At 44.5% G+C, this 22,211-nt stretch overlaps 2 protein-coding genes across 3 annotated transcripts; one reads left to right on the forward strand and one right to left on the reverse strand.

The window, feature by feature from the left end:
• Positions 1–71: 71 nt before the first annotated feature.
• srd5a3 (steroid 5 alpha-reductase 3) lies at positions 72–2,735 on the reverse strand. Its single transcript, XM_052074366.1, has 5 exons — positions 2,163–2,735; positions 1,932–2,083; positions 1,521–1,706; positions 1,310–1,435; positions 72–568 (listed from the first exon to the last, which is right to left on the reverse strand). Exons 1-5 carry the CDS (start codon positions 2,453–2,455, stop codon positions 309–311), a joined length of 1,017 nt encoding a protein of 338 aa, XP_051930326.1. The 5' UTR covers positions 2,456–2,735; the 3' UTR covers positions 72–308.
• A 1,038-nt stretch (positions 2,736–3,773) lies between these two features.
• Positions 3,774–21,644, forward strand: kdr (kinase insert domain receptor (a type III receptor tyrosine kinase)). 2 transcript variants are annotated; one of them, XM_052074360.1, is made up of 30 exons: positions 3,774–3,986; positions 5,267–5,360; positions 5,448–5,650; positions 5,724–5,845; positions 6,047–6,215; positions 6,333–6,472; positions 7,385–7,568; positions 7,634–7,754; positions 8,841–9,007; positions 9,094–9,250; positions 10,147–10,267; positions 10,785–10,896; positions 11,116–11,463; positions 12,091–12,237; positions 12,318–12,449; positions 14,376–14,482; positions 15,441–15,576; positions 16,738–16,842; positions 16,928–17,041; positions 17,815–17,903; positions 17,971–18,115; positions 18,193–18,284; positions 18,365–18,487; positions 19,378–19,489; positions 19,842–19,941; positions 20,020–20,125; positions 20,231–20,355; positions 20,446–20,506; positions 20,773–20,846; positions 21,029–21,644. In XM_052074360.1, the coding sequence occupies exons 1-30, from the start codon at positions 3,932–3,934 to the stop codon at positions 21,252–21,254; spliced, it is 3,987 nt and encodes a 1,328-aa protein (XP_051930320.1). In that variant the 5' UTR covers positions 3,774–3,931; the 3' UTR covers positions 21,255–21,644. The 2 variants fall into 2 exon arrangements, with proteins under 2 accessions (XP_051930320.1, XP_051930321.1); XM_052074361.1 differs by having other exon boundaries at positions 6,050–6,215.
• Positions 21,645–22,211: the final 567 nt, after the last annotated feature.

Genomic DNA, 22,211 nt, shown 5'->3' on the forward strand with positions numbered 1-22,211 from the left:
CGCTTGTTTGGAAGTTTAAAAATAAATCGGCGAGGGACACTTCATTAGGTATCCCAAAAACAAGCGCTGGATTGAAAAAAAAATCTGCAAATGCTGTATTTTCAAAATTAGCTCATGATAAGGATACCAGACCATCTGTCAACCAGCTATGAAAAGGAAAAGGTCATGATTGAATGGCATTGCACATTATGTCAAACATATATCAAAAGGACTTTTCGTGATGCAAAATATAGCACATCACGTCTTACCCAATAGATAAATAGGTAGACCAATCAAATAAAATACAGTATACACACCGGTTACCACGATCACATCACAAAAGGTATAAATGCTTTTCTACGTGCCGGGTAGTATGGGTATTTGTCGATATAGTGTTCGTGGCAGAGCAGGGCAGCCAGCGCCTGGTTGAAGAACACGTATAGGACGACCAGCCACCAGGTGAGTGAAAGACCGCCGGCCACCAAACTCAGCGAGACGTAGATGAGTAGCTCGGCTAAGTAGTGGGGGCACGACACCAGCTCAAAGCAGCCGCCCTTTGGCATCCGATGAGTCAATGTCTCGACCCTTCCTATACCAATAAGACACAAGAAACCAACGTTCACGAGGCAATTCGTTTTAGGAAAGCACACTCAAGTGATAACACACATGGAGAAACAGCACTTGCACTTCACACAAACGGTAATAAGTCATTACCTTTTGGTATTTACACACAATAATTGTTCACGAGTAAAGGCAAATTATAGTGGCAAAGTAAATTGAAACTTTGAGTTGCGACCTCTGAGAGAAGCATAAACATAATCTTCATTTTTGATCTTGCACAAGGACCGTTGAAGGACCGCCAACAAAACTGGACGCCTCCAAAGCAGACAAAAAGACAACCAATTAAATGAAACTTAACAAGGTTCCACCAGATGGCGCCAAAGTAATATTTTAATTGCTTTGGGCTGAGCACACAAACACCAAGTTGAGCAATTTGAACATTAATTTCTTGTCCCTGTGGTGTATTCAATTAAATATAGGTTGAACATAATTTTCAAATCAAAGACAAATATTATTGAAGCTTTCTGAGTTGTGACCATCTCCATGTATGATCTGTAAGTATTTTTCTGCCCCCATGTGGCCAAGGCGTGCGCACCAGAAGGGGCAAAACAATATCTACTGAAGCAAATGTGGCAAAAAGTATTTAGCGCTTTGCATACTATTTATTTATGTCATTACTGTGTGTTTTCATAAATTACAATAATATATAGGTTATTTTTTTGGGTCTGATGAAAAAAACACACTTCACAAAAACCTGAGACAAGCTCACCTGACTTTCCAATCCGGAGGCCAGCCAGAAGCACCATGGATTGATGCTGCAGCAAAGAGGACGGAATAAAAAGTGCAATTCCAGCAACATGACACCACTCCAGTTGTGACAACAGAGGTCCACTTGCTAAAAATCACCAAAGCAGAGATCACAACCGATGTGAACATCAAGCAGAACATCAATGGGTGGAATTTTAGGGGATCAATTTGACCTTTTGTTTGGCGGTCCGAGCAGAGCGCGGTGAACCCCAGCAGGAGGTAGTAGGCCAGGCCGAAGACGTACTGCAGCAGGTGGATGACACCGTCGGAAAAGACACTGACGCAGAGACACTCTGCAAGCCTCCGGAGAGAGTGTGACCACAGCAGCAGCTGCAGCAGCACCGTGCTCACATGTAGATCTATGTGAGCAAGCAACAACATACAGGATGATCCAAAGCATGCTTCACGCGCTATCTGTACATCTACAGGAACTGCTCATGATCTAAAAAGATATCAAATTATATCCTATGCATCTATAGAAAATGCTCACGGTGATCCAAAGCATACCGCATCATATCGTATCCATAAAGCTGCACACTGGAAGTTGCATGCAAAATCGGAAGGAGAGTATTTCTTGAGTCTACCTTGTAGCTCTGCATGTGATGACCCAGAGAAAACATCAATTAAGCCTGACAGCCATTTAGGATATAAATGTTGCAGTAGAGCCACGTTCAGGCTCAAAGCCAACAGAAGACCATTCCAAACGAGCGAAGTGGCGTAGAAGTGCCAAAACCACCTAAACGACCAAATAAGAATACTTAAAATGGCTTGATATGAATATCCGTAATTTTAAAATGTATGAAAAAATGGTTTACCTTTTTGGAACTTCAAATGCGCGCAGGGAGTCGTTGCGTTTGAAATTCTGTTTAGTTTTTCCGTAACGAATCAGATCCTGGAAGAGGACGTTAAGACAACACGTTTGATATTTCGAGGGCAAGCGCTTTGCTATCTTGTGTGCCCACAGCGCCGCGAAGAAAGAAAGAGACAAAACCAACCACACGAAGTCTATCAGACGCAAGCCGTAAACGTTCCAAGTCATTTTTGGAACCGCCGTGTTATTGTTTTGTGTAACACCGAAAATGGCCCGTGTAAGAACAGAGATATACATTTAATACCGGGGTAAGAATATTGTACCCGCTCAGCGTTTACGAGTGCAAATAATCGTAAATATTTCATCCAGTTAACGAGTAGTATTTATGTATTTCAAACGCTGAAATTTATATATAGACGTGATTTGTTCGTTTGTTACATTATAAAGCGCCAAACTGTACAGTTTGCCACAATTTATGGTACATAAACTGATCCAAACGCCAATTTGAAACACAAATTTCAAAAGTAAATACTGTACATTTAAATAAGCGCGCACGCACACACTCACACACACACACACGCGCGCGCGCGCGCGCGCACGCGCTCACACGCACACGCGCACACGCGCACAGGCGCACACACACTCACAGTATATTTGCTTTGATCCAAAGGCCAGCATTATTATCAACCACGCTGGCCTTCATATGTCAGTCATCGATTTCCTTTTTGCTGAGCGGTCTCTCTTTTTCTCTCTACTTTTGTGCGTCAACATGGAAGATGCGAGCCCTTTGAGATTCTAGATTCCAGGATGCCTCTTGGAGGAACGCAACATCCTGCCGGAGGAAGTGTGGACTGTTTCCTGCTTCCCCTCCCTCCCAGGCGGAGCCAGTGTCCTACACTTTTGACGATGCCAAGCTGCAACCCCACATGTGAAGCTGTGGCAATAGTTGGCAATCATGCTGGCGTATTTGTTCCTCATAAACCCCCAGGGGTGATGCACATTGTTGTGTTGTTGTATTCTCCAAATACTTATCGGTGTTTTATACCTAGTATCGCTACTCTGTGGAATCTCTGTGTGAAACACAAAAGAGGAAATATTTCATGACCTATTGTGCTGGGTTTATGGTTCAAAGGAAAAGGGTCATGTTTGTTAATAGTCCAGTTTGTCTTGTTATTCAGTTAACCTTCAGTTATCCGTAACGCATCACATGGTGAATAAAAGGTCCAGGCTAAGAAGAAGTGCAGCAATCACACACAGTCTCTCTTACTAACTTTTTAATTACAATTTTGGGATGAATGAACTGAGTTTTATTCTTAGTTGCAAATTGAAAAGAAGTGCACAGTTTGAGTTTGAAGAGGTGAATAAAACTGCTAGAGCAGAGTGGGAGGGTGGTGGTATGCATGGTGAGCGGAGAGCGAAGATCGGGGTTAGCGCTTTATAGATTGTTTTACGTTTTGTGGGATGTTTGTGAGAAATGCAACGCGGGATACCTGTTGTGGCTCAGCGACTTCCTCGGTTGGTCCAGCAAGTGGAGGTGTCCACTCAGCCTGGGATGCTCCTCCCCTGCAGGCTGGCCAGATCCAGTGTGCCTTCGTCCGTGCCCACCGTCCCCCCCTCTCTCAGTCGCACATCCACCTCCATCGGGACCTGCTGCTGAGCACTGGCCGCTGGTTCTTCAGCACACCCGGTTCGATGGATCGGAGTTGACAGGATCATTTTATTTGCCTCTCTTAACTTGTTCCCTAATTATTCCTGGAGTCCATTTGTGGAATAATGACTTGGGCACTTTTTACTGTTATATTTAGCCTGGAACTTTGCTATGTTGCTGGTAAGGCCATTTCATTATTATTAAGGCTTATTTTAACAGGATTTAGTGTCTATTCAATTTGTTTTATTTGTAAAACCCTTACAGCAAAATTTCTATTGTGTTTCCCTGTGACTTGTTTTTTTTTCCACACACAATGTCTGCTGACGTCGGGTGGGTGGGGGTGAGCACGTATCCTCCGAAACAGGAACCCCACCTAGGCCGCGCTTGGGCCCGGGCCTATTGAGCCTGACCTTTCTTGGCTTCCTGTTTTGACACAGATCCGCCATTTTGTTGCTGTGCTGTGAAGTTAGTTGCCGCAAGCGCACATAAACATGGCCTTAAAACTTTTAAAAGTTATATTAATTGATGAAACGAATGTTGTAATGTGATAATATTGAACACACTAAAAAAAAACAAATAAATAGGAGGTCAGATTAGACCCATCTGCTCAACAATGTGTTTGGTTCCAACCTGGCGGGAGCCATTTGGGGAAGGCCCTATTGTTTTACAGCATGATCTATAAAAGCATGCTTGGATGTGTTTGGTGTGGAAGAAGCCCATCAACTGCCTCAACGAAGACCCGAGTCCACCTGCTTCCAAGTGGGGCTCATTTGGGGGGGGGGGGGGGGGGGGAGGAAACGTCCTAGCATGTGTTGCCAGTGGGCAAGTGATGTCAATTCAACATTAATATGACATATAAATCCAATTTTCAACATCAAATTGATGTCACAAGACCGCTGGATGTGTCAAAATATCAGACCTTGAATGCCGGCTCCAAACCGAAATTTATTTTCAAATTTCTGGTGTGGGTGCTCGCTAGTTTTTTTTTTTGGTGCGTTCTCTGTTGACGACATAGCTACCCAATTCAATGTCAATTGGTGAAACAGGTGTCGGGGCATTAAAAAAAAATCTTCCAGGGGGCGCTACCAATCCCGAAATATCTGAGTCAAACTAAAAATGGCAGCCTGGTTGCCTGCTTGTCATGGTAGCTGCGTCCACCCAATTTTGTGTCAATTGGTGAAACTGGTGTCAGGGACGGTTTTATTTTTGAACACTTCATACATTTGCTGTGTTCTGAGGGAACAATCACTACTGTTATTTTCGTGTGTACATATGTCTGGGTGTACATATCTCATGACTCTGATGAGCTCTCTCATGACCATGTATCTTGATGCATGGGCTACTCAACGATTTGACGCCCTCACATCTTTAAAATCGTTTTCCGATGCAAGAGGTTTTTTTTTTTTGTTGTACCCCGACTATTCACTGAACTCACTATTCCTTACTTTACCCCTCGAAAGCTATCGAGCTGCGCTTCACGTCGGACCCGCCGCTGCTGAACATCCACGGCGTCCACAGGATGAACAAATCTGACAATCTGGAGCTCACATGCAGGTACGTCTGCCTTTTGATGACCCCACCACACCCTCCATTGTCACCCCATGAAAAGCCGCCCCATGAAACCATGTTGGTCTTCCACAGAGGTCGCCAGTACCTGCGTTGGACCACCCCACCCACCAGTGCTCGTTTTTCCATCAGCGACTGTAGCGGGTCGGGACTGTTTTGCACAGAGCTCCGGATCACCAACGCCACTGTCAATGAAACGGGACAGTACCGGTGCTCCTACCGCGATCTCAAAGTTGAAGGCGGCAAGACGACGGCGGCGGTTCATGTTTTTGTTCATGGTGAGGTCGTGGGTTCAAGACGGGACCCGGGTACTTGAATGCAACAATTGAGAGAACCTGTTTGTGGTTTCAGATGACAAGGTGCCGTTTGTTCCGTCCGAGAAGGAATATGAGGTGGTGTTCATCCGGGAAGGTGAGCGGGTGGTCATACCGTGTCGCGGATCTTTGGAGGACCTCAACGTGACACTTCATACTGTAAGGAGATTGTTTCTTTTGACTTGAAATCGACAGCTTTGCACTTGAATGTCCAAATAAAAGCATGCTCATCTCAGATTTGCTTTTTTTTATGAATGTACTTTTTTTTTTCACAAATACTTCCACAAAAAAAAGTCAGATGTTAATTTGAAATACATGACAATTAGGATTGTTTAACCTGGACACCTCCCTGTCTGTCAGAAGTATCCAAACAAAGAGTTCCATCCCGACGGGAAAGACTCCCTGTGGGACGCCAGGACTGGTTTCACCATCCCCAGTCATCTGATCAGCTATGCCGGCGTGGTGTCCTGCCAGACTCGCATTGGCGACGAGATCTTCAAGTCCCCCCTCTATGTGGTGGCCGTCGTGGGTGAGAAAAAAAAAAAAAACATCGGACAAATCTCGGGAGAACAATAGAAGCGTGGAGCACGCTGACTGTTCGTGTGCACCCTTCCCTCCCTGAACGCCCGCCCACCCGCTTCCGCAGGATACAAGATCTACGACCTCACCCTGACCCCCGCGCAAGTCAGGCTGTCCGTCGGGGAGCGTCTGGTGCTCAGCTGTACCGCGTACACTGAACTCAACGTGGGCATCGAGTTCAACTGGACACACGCAGGCCAGCCTTTGGTCAGGACCCGACTCACACGCTTTCTGTACCGCTCTGTAAACCATTACACGACCAATGGCCCATACTAACCTCAAAATTCATTCAGTAAAATTGGATGGTAGCAAACCTCTAGAACAAAAGTGTCTAGAAAGAGTGTCTAAATCAGGGGTGCCCAACCTTTTTTGACTGAAGATCCACTTTTCGATCAACCAACCTCCTGCGATCGATCCGTTACCGCACACGTGCGCATCTGGACTATCGTAAATTACGCGTACCGTTTTAAAATGCTTTCTCGGCCCTCCAGATTGCCCTTCTTTGCGAGTGCCATCGATGAATTGTACACAAAATTAACTATGAAGGATAATAATAATATTAATAATGAAAAGGGCTTTATCGCAACAGTTCTGATCGTAAACTACAATTCCAGACTGCTGAGCGCTAGCAATTTCCGGTGATGCAGGTGACCCGCCACCGTAGTTGAACCCTGACCTTTTTTATTTAGTAAATTTTTTTACATACTTTTTGTAAAAGTGAGACTGATGGAATAATTAGGCTGCGGTGTGCATAAAAACAAAAACAAACAAAATAAAATATATGAACAACTTGCACAGAGACACAAATGTTTTTTTGTTTTTTTTTCCTCCACACCCCTCGCGATCGACTTGGGACCAGTCCGCGATCGACCGGTCGATCGCGATCGACGTAATATAGAGTCTAAAAATCATCCACGTGAGAAGCGCCGTTTCAGAGTCAACCATAAAACCAGAAATGGATTATGTTGCGACAAAATGGTTTGCAGGTGGGAAGCTAATGCTAGCTTAGTTTGGGCTATCGTCCGAATGTCTATTGAAACACCATAACTGGATTCTCACTAGCGTAACTACGGTACCTCGTTTTTTAAAAAATTTAATCCATAACTTATCTTTCCTCAGACGGTGGGCAACGGTTCGAAGGCGGCTCACATGACGCCACACAAGAAGAAGCTGTGGGACTCTCTGGAGCTGTCCAACAAACTGGTGGTGGACAACGTGACGGTGGAGCACACAGGCGAATACACTTGCACGGCCTCCAGCGGAGCCATGGAGAAAAGGGCCTCGGCCTTTCTCAAGGTCTACGGTATGTCTGTTCAGAAGAAAATCGAATCCTAAAGATTCACGCGCTGAATTTGGGACCGTTTCCAGAGAAGCCGTTCATTGACATAAAGGAGCCGTGGACCAAAGTGTGGGAGGTGAACGTGGGAAGTTTGTCGTCCACCTCCATACCCGTCAGGTACACGGCATACCCAGAGCCAAGCTTTAAATGGTAAGTCAATTCTCTAATCAATCAAATCATATTTGACTGTTTTTGGATAAATACCCATGATGCGTTTATGAGGACAGTACATTGGAACACTCCAATCGGTGGTCTGATTTGGAGTTCAGCCTGGAAAAATAGGCCTCAAAGTCACACAAAACTGAGTGTAATCAGTACATCTGACTTGGTTTATGATGTTTGATACCCCCAAAAGTGGTACATGTTGGATTTTGTGGAACAATGTGCCTCAAAACACAAACACAACTTGGTGTTGAACCGAAAATGTCAGGACCATTATGCCTTGGAGTTCAACGAAAATGTTCTGAAACAATATGCACCAAAAGTTGAACACAAATTGGAGGTCAACCAAAATGCTTCGGCTCCGTGTGACTTCAAGTCGAACAAAACTCGGAGTTCAACCAAAATGAACTGATGCATGTAAAAATCAACCCAATGTAAAATATTCCTGAACAAAATGCCATAGAAGGAAGAACAATGTACCCTTGTCACTAAACTTATGAGTTCTTCCAAAAAACAATACATAAACAAAAATCTGCTTTTGAGTAAACAACTCTTGTGTTTCAATATGAAAAGAAGTTGATTGGTTAATTAAAAAAAATTAAATATATATATATATATATATATATATATATATATATATATATATATATATATATATATATAATTAAATTATTATTATTATTATGCTGGGCTTCACAGTGCAGAGGTTTCGGGTTCGATTCCAGCTCCGGCCTCCCTGTGTGGAGTTTGCATGTTCTCCCTGGGCCTGCGTGGGTTTTCTCCGGGTGCTCCGGTTTCCTCCCACATTCCAAAAACATGCGTGGCAGGCTGATTGAACACTCTAAATTGTCCCTAGGTATGGGTGCGAATGGTTGTTTGTTTCTGTGTGCCCTGCGATTGGCTGGCAACCGATTCAGGGTGTCCCCCGCCTACTACCCGAAGACAGCTGGGATAGGCTCCAGCACCCCCGCGACCCTAGTGAGGATCAAGCGGCTCGGAAGATGAATGAATGAATGAATATTATTATGATTATTTTTACGAGCTCTTTAAGGTTAAGGATCTTTGTCAATGCAGGTTAAAAAACGGCCTCCCACTGACAGAAGACCACCGCATCAAGCAGAGAAGTGACGCCCTCATCTTTCGCGGCGTCACCGAAACCGACGCGGGGAACTACACCATCGTCCTCAGCAACAAAATCACCAAAGACGAGCAAAGGAGATCGTTCCAGCTTCTGGTCAATGGCACGTCATCATCAGAATCGCCGCTCTGCCATTTCGACTGTTCGACCTGCGATGTATCTATAATCGTACTTTTCCTCCCTTCTCAGTTCCTCCCCATATCATTGAGAAGGAGGTGGCGGTGGACACGGACGTTTTTTTGTATGGCAGCAGACCCACGCTGCGATGCACCGCCCGGGGCTTCCCCACGCCCACACACATCCAGTGGCAGTGGATGTCCACAGACGACTGTCCGGAGGCTTTCGTGTGAGTTTGGGAAAGGAAGTTTGGAGAAAAACACGCGGAGACAATGACCAGATGCGTCGTGAAGGCCGCACGGGGTCCATTTTGAATTGGCCAAGGTATATCAGATACAAAGCGGTTTCGCAAGAGCAAGGACCTGGTTCCTTATCTGCCGTGCGCACATCCCGCTGCTTCCTCGCCTGCGTCCCGCGCGAGGTTTCCTGTTGTGTTCCCGGCTATCTTTTTCGCTCGTCCCTGAGGACCCGTTTCAGTTTCCAAATGCAATTGCGCAAATCAAGGTAATCGAGGAAATCACATGAAATCGAAGGGAAGCAGCGCGTCTGTTGTCTTATTTTTGGGGCAAGCAAACATTTTGTAAGATGTTTGAAAGATGGTTGGGCGGCCCGGTAGTCCAGTGGTTAGCACGTTGGCTTCACGGTGCAGAGGTACCGGGTTCGATTCCAGCTCCGGCCTCCCTGTGTGGAGTTTGCATGTTCTCCGCGGGCCTGCGTGGGTTTTCTCCGGGTGCTCCGGTTTCCTCCCACATTCCAAAAACATGCATGGCAGGCTGATTGGACGCTCTAAATTGTCCCTAGGTGTGAGTGTGAGTGCGAATGGTTGTTTGTCTCTGTGTGCCCTGCGATTGGCTGGCAACCGATTCAGGGTGTCCCCCGCCTACTGCCCGGAGACAGGTGGAATAGGCTCCAGCACCCCCCGCGACCCTCGTGGGGATGAAGCGGTATGGAAGATGAATGAATGAATGAAAGATGGTTGGCACGTGGGCCAAAGAAAGAAAACCATTGTCAACTTTCGAGAATTTTGCTTCACCACCAGTTTTACATTTTTAAGTTTTTGCAAGTTTTTTTTGTTGTTGTTGTCATATTTTGTCTTTTTTGTTTGGCCAATATTTCATCATGCAGGCCAGGGCTGCCAAAATCAGAGGCGCAAATAGTCTACTGCAAACCTTGGCGTGACCTTGACAACGGCACCGCACACAACCCTGTGCAGCGGATCTTCACTGATGTGGATCACAGCCAGAAGGTACACCTCAATCGTCCCTTTTACACACATCCAATTTTAGGGCTAGAAGAACCAGAAGCAAAAAACATGAATTTTTCTATTTATGTGGGACATCGGCCAAAAAATTTGCCATTACCGGTACTTTTTGTGTGGATGTGGTACAGTAGGTGCAGGTCCATCTTCACGTCAGCCTCACTTGACACATGGGCTAGCACCATCAAATGTTGTTTTTTTTTTGGTTGGTTAGTTAATAGGATAATATTTTTGTTTCGAATAATTAAACCAGAACCAAATACCACAAAACCTAAACCTTCTGGTCTCATTCTGGTGAAGTCCTTGAAATATGTGCAAAAACTGAAATGTAATATTTGACACGTGATTTGGCACGTCAAAAGGAGAATAAATTTAGGGTTAGGAATAACCAACCAAAACCGAATACCTTGAAATTTCTGGGTTACATTTTAAAGATGAAAATGGGCCTGGGAAAAAACAAAAAAAACAAAAAAAAACAACCCACCAAAATGTTTTTGGCTGACAGAAAATGGTGAGCTCCTTGAAGTTCCAGAAAGCAGAGGTCCACGCCCTGTACCGATGTACGGCCGCCAACAAAGTGGGAAAGGATTCCCGCGTTATTTTTTTCCACGTGACACGTGAGTACGACCCTGATGGCATCACTTCTGACTATCCTGTCTTGTTTTTTTTTTTTCTTCTCATTACAAAACGGAGTCTGTACTTGAAGTCTGTACTATTTTTTATTTTTCATCTTGACACAGGTACAGGAGCTGAATCAGTACCTGTACTTTTAATTTATTTATTTGTACGCCTGCTTAAGTACGGACTGTGAGTACTTCTGCCACCTCTGTCGACAGGCGGCCTGGAGCTGAGCATGTTGCCATCCAACGAACCCCTAGAGGAGGAGCATGTGGCTCTGCGTTGCAAGGCCGACGCGCTGATCTACGGCAACCTGGCCTGGTTCCACGTGTCCAACGAGTCCGGGTGGGAGCGGACGTCGGCCGTGCAGCCCTGCCGCTCTTTGGCGCTGCCGCCAACGCCGCTGCTGCGCCGCGATGCGTTCAACGCCGAACGCGGCGCCAACGTGAGTTTGGAGCTCTTGCTGCTCAACGCTTCCCGCCAGGACGAGGGCCTCTATGCCTGCCAGGTGGAGAACCTCAAGACCAGGGAGAGGACTTGTCTGCTGCGTCACCTGTCGCTCAGAGGTCAAACGACATGTTTTTTGTGTTTTTACGATTATAATTGTTATTATTTAAAAAAAAATTATACTATCAATCAAATTCGACAATAACAGACAAAAAATTCACAAATACTAAAAGTACGTCAAATACAAGACTGATAAACAAAAACAGCCAATCCCTCCACCCTCAAAAGACCAAAAACAATGACCAAAAAGAGCAAAAACTGAAAAAAATTTAAAAATTGTGCAAAATCTGGCAGACTAGTATCAGACAAAACTTAGACAACAGTCTTCAAAGTGTTCCAGACATTTGGAAAAAATACAACCAAAAAAATGACAAAACTGGACATGAAAACTGAACTGACAAGAAATGTTCTCCTCCCTTGTTTGCTGCGCTCAGGCAAAGCCGCGTTGAATATAAAACTATTCCGTTGGCACCCACTTGTGGCATCTTGGTGCCAAGCAACTATACAACAATGTTGACAACTATGAAGTGAGGATCGGGGCTTTATTTTATCAAGCCATAGCCTTATCTAAAGCAAAAAAGGGCTTTGTCGCCATCCTGTGGTATCTGTTGGCAATTACAAAACTTTTTGGGAGCTTATTTATGATTCACGGACTTTCAGTTCACTGTAATGTAAATGTGTTGCAGGTCTCGAGGCTCCGAGAATCCTCAACAACCTCACCGACCAAAAAGTCAACGTGAGCGCCACCGTCACGCTGCTGTGTGCCGCCACCGGCACGCCCGACCCAAAGGTGGTGTGGACCAAAAACAACAACACAGTGGTGGAAGGCTCCGGTAAGACCCGCCTTCACTTTGGACCGGTGAATTATTTCCCGGGACGCCTTTTTCAACTTACCCCCGTGACGCCTTTTCAGGCGTGATCTTGAGCCGGCGTGGTCATGTGCTGACCATCAAGCGTGTCAAGAAGGACGACGCCGGCTTGTACAGCTGCTCTGCTTGCAACAGCCGCGGATGCGACACCTCACAGATCATCTTGACTACGGAAGGTCAGCATGGCGTTCAACCGTTAGCTCTTGGCCGCACTAAGATATGTTGAATTTTTTTGCCATGCTTGCTCACGACCTTCAGAAAGTAATGCATTTTTTTAAACTTCAGTTATATTTGCAATGGCTTTGTTTCTTTAACTGATCAGATTTACAAATTTGACCTCACAGGGCCAGAGTGCTGGCCCTCGATGAGGTCAGCATTTATCCGTCTTCTGATTGGTTGGTTAGAGCACATCGTGGCTGTCATGATTTGCACACTTGAATACATTTAATCATCAGCAAATGAGTTAGTTTAACGTTTTGTTTGAATGTTTTGTGTTTTGTGATATTTTTAGATATTGGTTTGTAAACTTTAAAAAAAAAGGGGCGGGGAGACAACGTGATATAAATCAGACAGGATTTGAATGTAGGGCAAAAGAGACAAAAAAGTGATTGTAAAAAAATTGCCCCCAAAATTTTCCCCCCAAAAATGACAAAAACTAGAAATACAAAGAAAGATATGGTAAAATCTGACAAAAATCTAGCAAAATTGGAGGGATATACAGTATCTGTCAAAAGTGCTCTCTCTGTCTCTCTCTCTCTCTCTTTCTCTTCTGGCCCCCAAAACCCCAAAAACGAACACAAACTTGCAAAAACAGACAAATATGACAAAAAAACAAAGTACAAAAATAGCAAAAACAAAGACAAATTGGGGGAAAATCTGATAAAAAATATTTTTTGAACAGCAAAAAAAAGAGACAAAAAATGACAAATTTGGACAATCATCCCCAAAATTTGGTAGACCAAAAGATGAACAGAAAACAAAAATTACAACAAAAAATGGACAAAAAGCAGTCACTCCCCCCCAAAAAAGAAAAAAACGTGACAAAAACTGATCAAGAAAATCTGCCCAAAAACTTCCAAATAAATAACAGTATGGTGTATGTTTTTGTACCATGTCATGCTGCTACAATGGTGTGTTATTTAGGTTCATGTATTGCTTAGCGACGGAATTTTATTGCGAGCATTCCAAAATTGGTTGCACTGTTTCCTGTTTGTTGATTTTTGAGTGAAGCCTCTTGGCTAAACCGTCTTATTTATATTTACCCTCAAGGCAAATCTTTTTTTTTAATTATTTAATGTCAAAGATGTGAAAGGAGAACAACTTCCTCATGACAGGAAGCTAGTTCCGTTTGTGCGCTTCACCTCCCGGGAGTTTCTGAATCTAAAACAATGGGAGGACTATAGAGGACAAAGAGACGGGTGGTGTGTGTGCGTGCGGGCAGGGGGTTTGGGGTTGGGGGGGGCTCAGCTGTTCTATCCAAGCGGACCACCGAGAGACGCACAAACAAACCGGTCTACGTGACCCGGGTCTTGCCAACAGAATGTGGACTCTCTTCGAACGGGAGCGGCGCCGCTACTAACAAGCCAGACACCACAAATTAGCGCGTGCGAGAAAGAAAGAGAGACTTCTTTGTGCAATTGACTCAGTAGCCGAAAATTTATTAATGTGACCCTATGAAATATTTCCGACACCGATGCACGCACAAGCCAAATATGATGACAAAGTGAATGCCATGCCTTCATTTCTCGTTTTATCTCATTGAGTCATTGAAGCCCCTTTCAAGTCACACGTGGCGTTGTCAATAAAAACTGCTTTCGGTATTTACATTTTTTTCTAAATATACAGTATGCTTTCAGCAAAATTTTGCCCGATATTTGTTGTTTGTCATTTGTACAAGGTGCCGGATTTAGTTTGTTTTCTAGGGTCTGTCATATTCCATCATTATATTTCACAATCAAGATCTCAAATATAGGAAAAAAAACTGCATTCATATGTTCAGACCGCCAGACATGTTTGTTAAGTTCAACAGGTTTGCTCTGACTCATCAGATGAATTATTGATCACTGACATTCCCCATTGCTGTTTGACTATGCTGGTTTCAGGTGCGGAGGAAAAGACCAACGTTGAGCTGATTGTTCCCATCGGCTCGGTGGTCATCGCCATGTTTTTCTGGCTACTGATCGTCTTTGTCATCCGCGGGAGAAAAAGAGTAAGAATTTCCTCCTACGAGGAGCCGCCCGAGGCCTAATTCAGGGTTACTTCTCACACACACTATTGTATTTTGTTTTGCTCATATGTATGATTGAAAGTCTGTCCGACTGTTATAATTCCATCATTTCACACGACTAAAATGCTCTCACACAAAAGCCATATTTTTTTCCCTGCGCATATTTAGTACTGAAACACACACTACTGAAACCTTCTCTCACACTACTGAAATGCTCTTACAAAGATGATTGAAATTGATGTCCCTCATTTGCTCAACTGATAATGAAACACACATCTTTCAGATTTTTTTCTCACTTACATACATGACAGAAATGCTCTCACACAAAACTGAAAAGCTGTCATGCCACTACTAAAAAGCTGTCACATACACAACTGATTTTTATTTATTCACTTTTTTTTTTTGCTTCCGCACACTACTGAAACGCTGTCACACACACTACTGAAATCATCTCATACGTACTACTGGAATCATCTCACACATCGAAAATACAGATACGTACGTCATTTAATGAAACGCAGTTGATGTTTTAGTAGTGCCTGTAAGAGCCTTTCAGTTGTGCGTAAGAATGCATTTTAGCAAGGGTGTGCGAGAGGCAAGACTGAATTAGGTCCTGGTGTCCTGCCGGCCCCTCGTATTCTCGGCCCACACAAGTCGAGGACATGGTTGAATACAACACACACACACACACACACACACACACACACACACACACACACACACACACACACACACACACACACACACACACACACACACACACACACTCCACAAGTATGACTGATTAGAAGCGACCACTGTCTTTTGTGTCCAAGAACAACGGGGTCACTTTCTGCTCCCATAAGTCACGTACGCTCATTGGGCCCCTTTTTACTGGAGGGAGCTTCACCGTAAACACGCCACGCTGTCGCACTGTAATGCAAATGACGCTTCGTTACAGCCCAACGGTGGCGATCTTAAGACGGGCTACCTCTCCATGATCCTGGACTCGGAGGACGTGCCCATGGACGAGCAGTGTGAGAGGCTCACTTACGACGCAAACAAGTGGGAATTCCCTCGGGACAGGCTGAAGCTCGGTATATGAATACTTATTGTTATTGTATTTTTTTTAAAATATTGATTTGTTTTGTATTCTGCTGATGAAATGATGGTTTATTTTCCCCCTTTAGTCGACCAAAGAAATGAATCAGGACATTTCTCATAGTCGACCAAACAAATGAGTCAGACACGTCCTGATAGTTAAGCACAGAATTTGGCTGTTAGTCATGGTCGAACAAAGATAGGGGTCAACGCATTCCCCATAGTTGAACTAAAAATAAATAAATCAGCCAGGATGTCATATTTTAAGTCAGGAATCATTTTATATGCCCCAAGGTTGACCAAAGAAATGAGTCTGACCTTTGCCACGATTGATCAAAGAACGACTACGGAATTTATCAGAACATTCCCCAAAGGAGACCCGAGAAATGAGTCAATGCATTCCTCATCGTTGACAAAAAAATGATTCGGCATGTCAAATTTTCTTAGACCATTAAAGTCCATCCATCCATCCATTTTCTGAACCGCTTAGTCCTCACTAGGGTCGCGGGGGGTGCTGGAGCCTATCCCAGCCGTCTTCGGGCAGTAGGCGGGAGACACCCTGGATCAGTTGCCAGCCAATCGCAGGGCACACAGAGACGAACAACCATCCACGCTCACATTCACACCTAGGGACAATTTAGAGCGTCCAATCAGCCTACCATGCATGTTTTTTGGAATGTGGGAGGAAACCGGAGCACCCGGAGAAAACCCACGCAGACCCGGGGAGAACATGCAAACTCCACACAGGGAGGCCGGAGCTGGAATCGAACCCGGTACCTCTGCACTGTGAAGCCGACGTGCTAACCACTGGGCTACCGGGCCGCCGACCATTAAAGTCATGCATTATTAATCCCTAAATGCACCAATAACGATAACCTGTCACCTGGTAACATGATGTGCTGTCCACTTTAGTGACCGCTGTCCCTGAAAGGATTCTGGTGCACTTTGGGTTCCCAAATTCCCACCTTGCTTTTCAAATCACGTCCTGGTTCCCCAGCTAGAGTTTTAAAAGCCTAGCGAGTGTTTTCCCCTCGGCTTTTAAAACACCGTCAATGTTCCCAGCGATGGCATATAAAGTAATTGACAGCAGATTTCCCAGTATTCTTGCGTACGTCATCAGTCAAGCTAACAGGCGACATATTGTTGTGCGTTCAAAGGCGATCCACTGGGACGTGGCGCCTTCGGCCAGGTTGTGGAAGCCGCCGCTTTCGGCATCGAGAAAATCACCACCTGCACCACCGTGGCCGTCAAGATGCTGAAAGGTGAGTCGTACCCCATGCGTATGGGATGTTTTGTACAAAGTCTAATAGGCGACAAGTCAAATGTTGGTCCAATGTGGTGCGGCAGAGGGTGCCACGTCCAGCGAGTATCGAGCTCTGATGTCAGAATTGAAGATTCTCATCCATATCGGACATCACCTCAATGTGGTCAACCTTTTGGGAGCCTGCACGAAGCCTGGCGGTGAGCGGTCGCGCAGCAGAAGTATTTATAGAAGCTAATTATTAAAATTCTCAATTCTTGACTCCAGTTGTCGCTAAAGTACCCCCCTCCCATGCAGTCTGATTTTTTATCAATTTCCACAATTCCTTCTAAGACTTGTGCTAGATTTTGTCCAATTGTGACCAAATATGAACGACATGAATGTATTTACCTCTGGAAAGATGGGTGACACAAAATTGCAATTTAATTTCATTCTCATTATTGGGCATGGACCAGGAATAGCAGCGAAGCTCAATGACTGCTGTAAAACACGAGATGAGTGATCTGCACAAGTGTATAACTTGTGGAAATGAAGGTCCACGTCGAAATAGATCACAGGTGTCAAAGTCAAGGCCCGGGGGCCAGATCTGGCCCGCCACGTCATTTTATGTGGCCCGCATAAGCAAATCAAGCTTGTCAAGTTCGATGATGAACCAAAAAGTCTGAACCAAAATTTCAAATTGTCATATATAATCTACAATAACAGTCATTATTCTTGACTTCTGATTTTAAAACTAGTTATTCATCAATGTGTTGTGCGCTGTAAATGTAACATGTGCAGGTGGTTAAACATTTATATGGTTTCCCAAAATTCGTAACGGCCCTCCAAGGGAAACCGTAGCTACAATGTGGCCCGTGACAAAAATGAGTTTGACACCTCTGAAATAGATTGATAGGTGGCCCCCTACAGGTGGAAATGGGTAGGCGCAATAACTCCACCCCTGGCACCCTGTTTTCCTTCATTGCCCCTTTAGGCCCTCTGATGGTCATCGTTGAGTACTGCAAACATGGAAACCTCTCCAGCTACCTGAAGAGCAAACGTGGGGAATACAGTCCGTACAAGGTAGATGGATCCAATATGGCACGGGATAGCAACTGGATATTCATTCTTGTTCTTTTGTGGTTCTCAGAGAAAGAGTACAGACAGCAAAAGGTGGACATCCGTGGAAGACCAAGTGACCGAATGTGATCTCGGCCTTGGGAAGATCGCCCAGTTGGAGATCTGCACGGGTACGGCCGACAGAGCGTCAGACAGCGACATAGATCCTCAGGACGGTACGATAATCCAGTTTGAGCTTCACTTGCACCCTGGGTTTGGTTGTTTCGAATACCCACCATTATACCCATTTCAGAGAGCACAGACGATGACCACTTGACCATGGAGGACCTGATCTGCTACAGTTTTCAGGTGGCCAAAGGCATGGAGTTCCTGTCCTCTCGCAAGGTGAAATAACGACCTCGGAATGCGGATGTCCACACAGACTCTGTCAAACATGGACACTAATTGTGTTCATGCGCTTTCAGTGCATCCACAGAGATCTGGCGGCGAGGAACATCCTGCTCTCTGAAAACAACGTGGTAAAGATCTGCGACTTTGGTCTGGCCAGGGACGTCTACAAGGACCCCGACTACGTCCGCAAGGGAGACGTGAGTTCCCTCGGTGGTCACCCAGACCACATCAAAAACATCTACCGGCTGTGTCAGAAAAGTTCCAAACCCAACGTAGAAGTTTTCCCCTTCAGTGTCGGCCAGACGATTAGCATAGAAGGCGAGGAACGGACGACTAACTTCAGTTCTTGGGTTGCGGTTTTTCAAATTTGGATTTGGAATGTATTTTTTGTGAAACCAGTCTTAGACCTTTTCTGACATAACCTCATAAGTAACAACATCCATAAAATAAAACGACCCGTCGAATTGTGTGGCTTGGCTAGTCCTTATGCTTGTTATCTGGAACCCGCCTCCATTTCTTCTATGATGCGACCTTGGAAAAATTCCCAAGGTCAAATGTTTCCTAGGTGAAGATCAAGTGCTGTTTTTGGATATCATTAGTCCTGCTAAACAAATCTTATCCTTGTTAACTGGGTCATTTCACGAGATATACAGTATGTGAAGCTATTTCCTTCAATCCTTTTCACGATGATTCTTGCAAAGAACGTGACGGAATGTAAGAACAGCAGACAGCGTTGACATCTTAAACATGAGGGTAAAGATGGAAAAAAATGAGGTGTTAAGAAAATTATGCCATTCTCAAGAGTATGCTGTGAAATTGTACGCCACTGGCAGCTAGCTACCTAGCTAGCTAGCTGGCAACTGTTGACAGATTCCTTGGTATAGACACACAAAGCGACCAAATCTATAAATTGACACCGACTCTACTTTTGTAAACAAGCACCTCTCTGTTTGAAGTCAGCGGCGGGCGGCGCGTTTCAAAATTTCCTGACAAATAATCTTGAATTAGCTGCTACAACTGGTTAATCTTACTCACAACACTGACATACATATCGCAATTGACATCTCTGTGGTTTTTTTCCCCATAGGCAAGGCTCCCTTTGAAGTGGATGGCGCCGGAGACCATCTTCGATCGGGTGTACACCACGCAAAGTGATGTCTGGTCCTTTGGGGTCCTTCTCTGGGAGATCTTTTCACTGGGTAAAACCAACGAAGCCGCATGCCATTTAAGAGGATTACTGTGCATCCGGGAAGGGGATCTCTTCACATTTTGTTTTGCGGTATACCACTGGTCCCATGACTTACAAATTTAACGTGCTCCGTGACTGAGCTTGAAACTAACTGTGAACTCTTTTAAATTGTGAAAACCACAAGGCGCTCTGGGCGCCGCGCTACTCAATTAGTTAGCATGTCCTCCTTACAATACAGAGGTCCAGAGTTCGATTCTAGGCTCCGGCCTTCCTGTGTGGAGTTCGCATGCTCTCCCGTGCCTGCGTGGGTTTTCTCGGGGTACTCCAATTTCCCCCCCAAATGACTTTTCTCTCATCTCCAGGGGCTTCTCCCTATCCTGGCGTGTGCATCGATGAGACTTTCTGTCGACGGCTTAAAGAAGGCACAAGGATGAGACCACCAGAGTACGCCACTTCTGAAATGTGAGTGACAAGGAGATTATTATTAACAGCTCACATCTATTGCCAGTTTGAACCCTCCAAAAACCGCTTCATTGGCAGATACCAGACCATGTTGGACTGCTGGCTGGACCGCCCCACGGACAGGCCCACCTTCACAGAACTGGTGGAGCATCTGGGTAACCTGCTGCAGGCCAGCGCTCGTCAGGTATCAACATTGACCCTTTTGCTAAAATAATAGCCTCATATGCCCCCTGGCAGACATTTTAGTTTAATATTTAGCCTAACTTAAGGCGCTCTCTCTCTCCTCCAGGACGGCAAAGACTACATCCCCCTGACGGCAGAAGGCGACGTGGCAGGAGTGCCGGGTTCCGCCGCGTCTCAGAGCAGAGACATCCTGGAAGCTCAGCCGCACTATGACAACGCTCTGTTTCTTGGGTCTGCGTCATGTATAATCCAAATTTTCCTTTCTGTCGCGGTGGTACGTGTGCTCGTCCACTGATGTTTGGGTGTGTCTTTGGGGTCCAGGCAGGGCGAAATGTGCATGAAGACGTTTGACGACGTCCCCGTGGAGCAAAGCAGCGTCTTGGTGAGTGATTCTTGTCATCTATTGGATTGTATTTAATACTTTAAGTATTGAAACAATAAACGTGAAAAATGCTGACCAAAAAAAATCCTATATCCTGGACAAAAACACAACGGAAAGTTTTTAAATTGCTAAAATCAAATCCGAACTTGAATGGAATAACTTTTCATCATATTCCGGGAAGAAAAACGATTCATCAACTGATTGACAACTAACCAGTTATGAAATTATCAAAATTTATGAGACCTTTTTCTCCATCATTTATACAGGTGGGTCACATGGACTGTTCACCCGAGCAAGCAAAAAGTTCGAGTCCACAGCTCCTAACGACACCCAACTTGAGGTAAGTAACCAAGCTACGTCAAGCTCTATCAAGCTAAAACTCTGCTTTGAAATTGATGGAAAACGTCTTAAAGTTACAGGAATTACGTCAAAATATTAGTCTTAGGAGCGTGCGATAAATAGGGGTTCACTGTTTTGAGGTCCGTGCTTGATTGACAACTTGTCATGTCATCCCCTAATCAGCCAGCTCCTGCGCTGCAAAAGCAAAGAGTCGCTGGCGTCCGAGTCATCCAACCAGACGAGCGGCTACCAGTCGGGCTACCATTCGGACGACGCCGACGCGCCCGTCTATGCCAACGAGGAGACCATCGTCAAGCACAGCATGCTCCTGAAAAAGCAGAAACCTCCTCCAACGCCTCCCGTGCCCAAGTTTAACATGGAGATCCGTTACAGCACGCCCCCCGTCTGACCTTGGAACCCTTCCATCTTGTACAGTTTTTTTGGGGGGAACAATGTGTAGAGCTGCAGCACAGTTGTTGCTGCCGTCATAAATCAATTGGAACAAAAAAAAAATGAAGGTTGACTGACGAGAGGGTGTAAACAATCCCCGGCTATCGTGTTTACTCAGCGAGCTAACGGGAGGACTCTCTTCCTGTACGGCAGGAAAGGCCGTCGGAAATTTTGAGATTATGGCGTCACTGTGCAGAAATCTTTTCTTTGACAATGGAGGCAGTTCTCTTTTCTTCTTTGTGTACAGTTGCTTATTTGTTACCCGTATTACAGTATAAATGCTATCCATAAAATTCATGTAACTCAATCATTGGTATTTTTCCACTAATAAAGTATTTTAATGCAGATTCTTTCAACTTCAGGGACATTTTACCATGCCGTACTTCTGAGTTTTTTTGACAGACAAACCCTGGAACTTCAAATCAAAATGGCCGACTTCCTGTTCATTTTAGTGTTATTTTTTTTTAAATCAGTTTTAGGATTAGTTTTAGTTTTTTCCCCCTTTTTTTAAATGTGTCACCCAGTATTGATTAAAATAGTCAAGTAAACTACAATTCTCAAACAACTTACCTACCTCTTTCTTTATCTACGGATGTACAAGACTGATATAAATACGTTAAAAATGTACCCTGAAAGCTCATATATGATATTAACGAAAAAATTGCATTTTTGTTGTAATTGTAGGTAGTTTTGATTTTAGAAACAACAGATGTAGTTTCAGATAGTTTACATATTTATTAAGTAAACTATACGTTATAAGTTATTTCACGAGAAAAACATTCCAATGTTACAAATATAAAACTCTAAACTTAGAAATAAAATGTAGCAAAGTAACAAAAATAAAGCTGTCACATCAGGAGAAAACTGTAAAATAAAGTTGTATTATTCCAAGAAAAAATATGCATTGTCATGAAAA

The sequence above is a fragment of the Hippocampus zosterae genome, chromosome 8, assembly GCF_025434085.1.
Source record: "Hippocampus zosterae strain Florida chromosome 8, ASM2543408v3, whole genome shotgun sequence".
Classification (NCBI taxonomy): domain Eukaryota; kingdom Metazoa; phylum Chordata; class Actinopteri; order Syngnathiformes; family Syngnathidae; genus Hippocampus; species Hippocampus zosterae.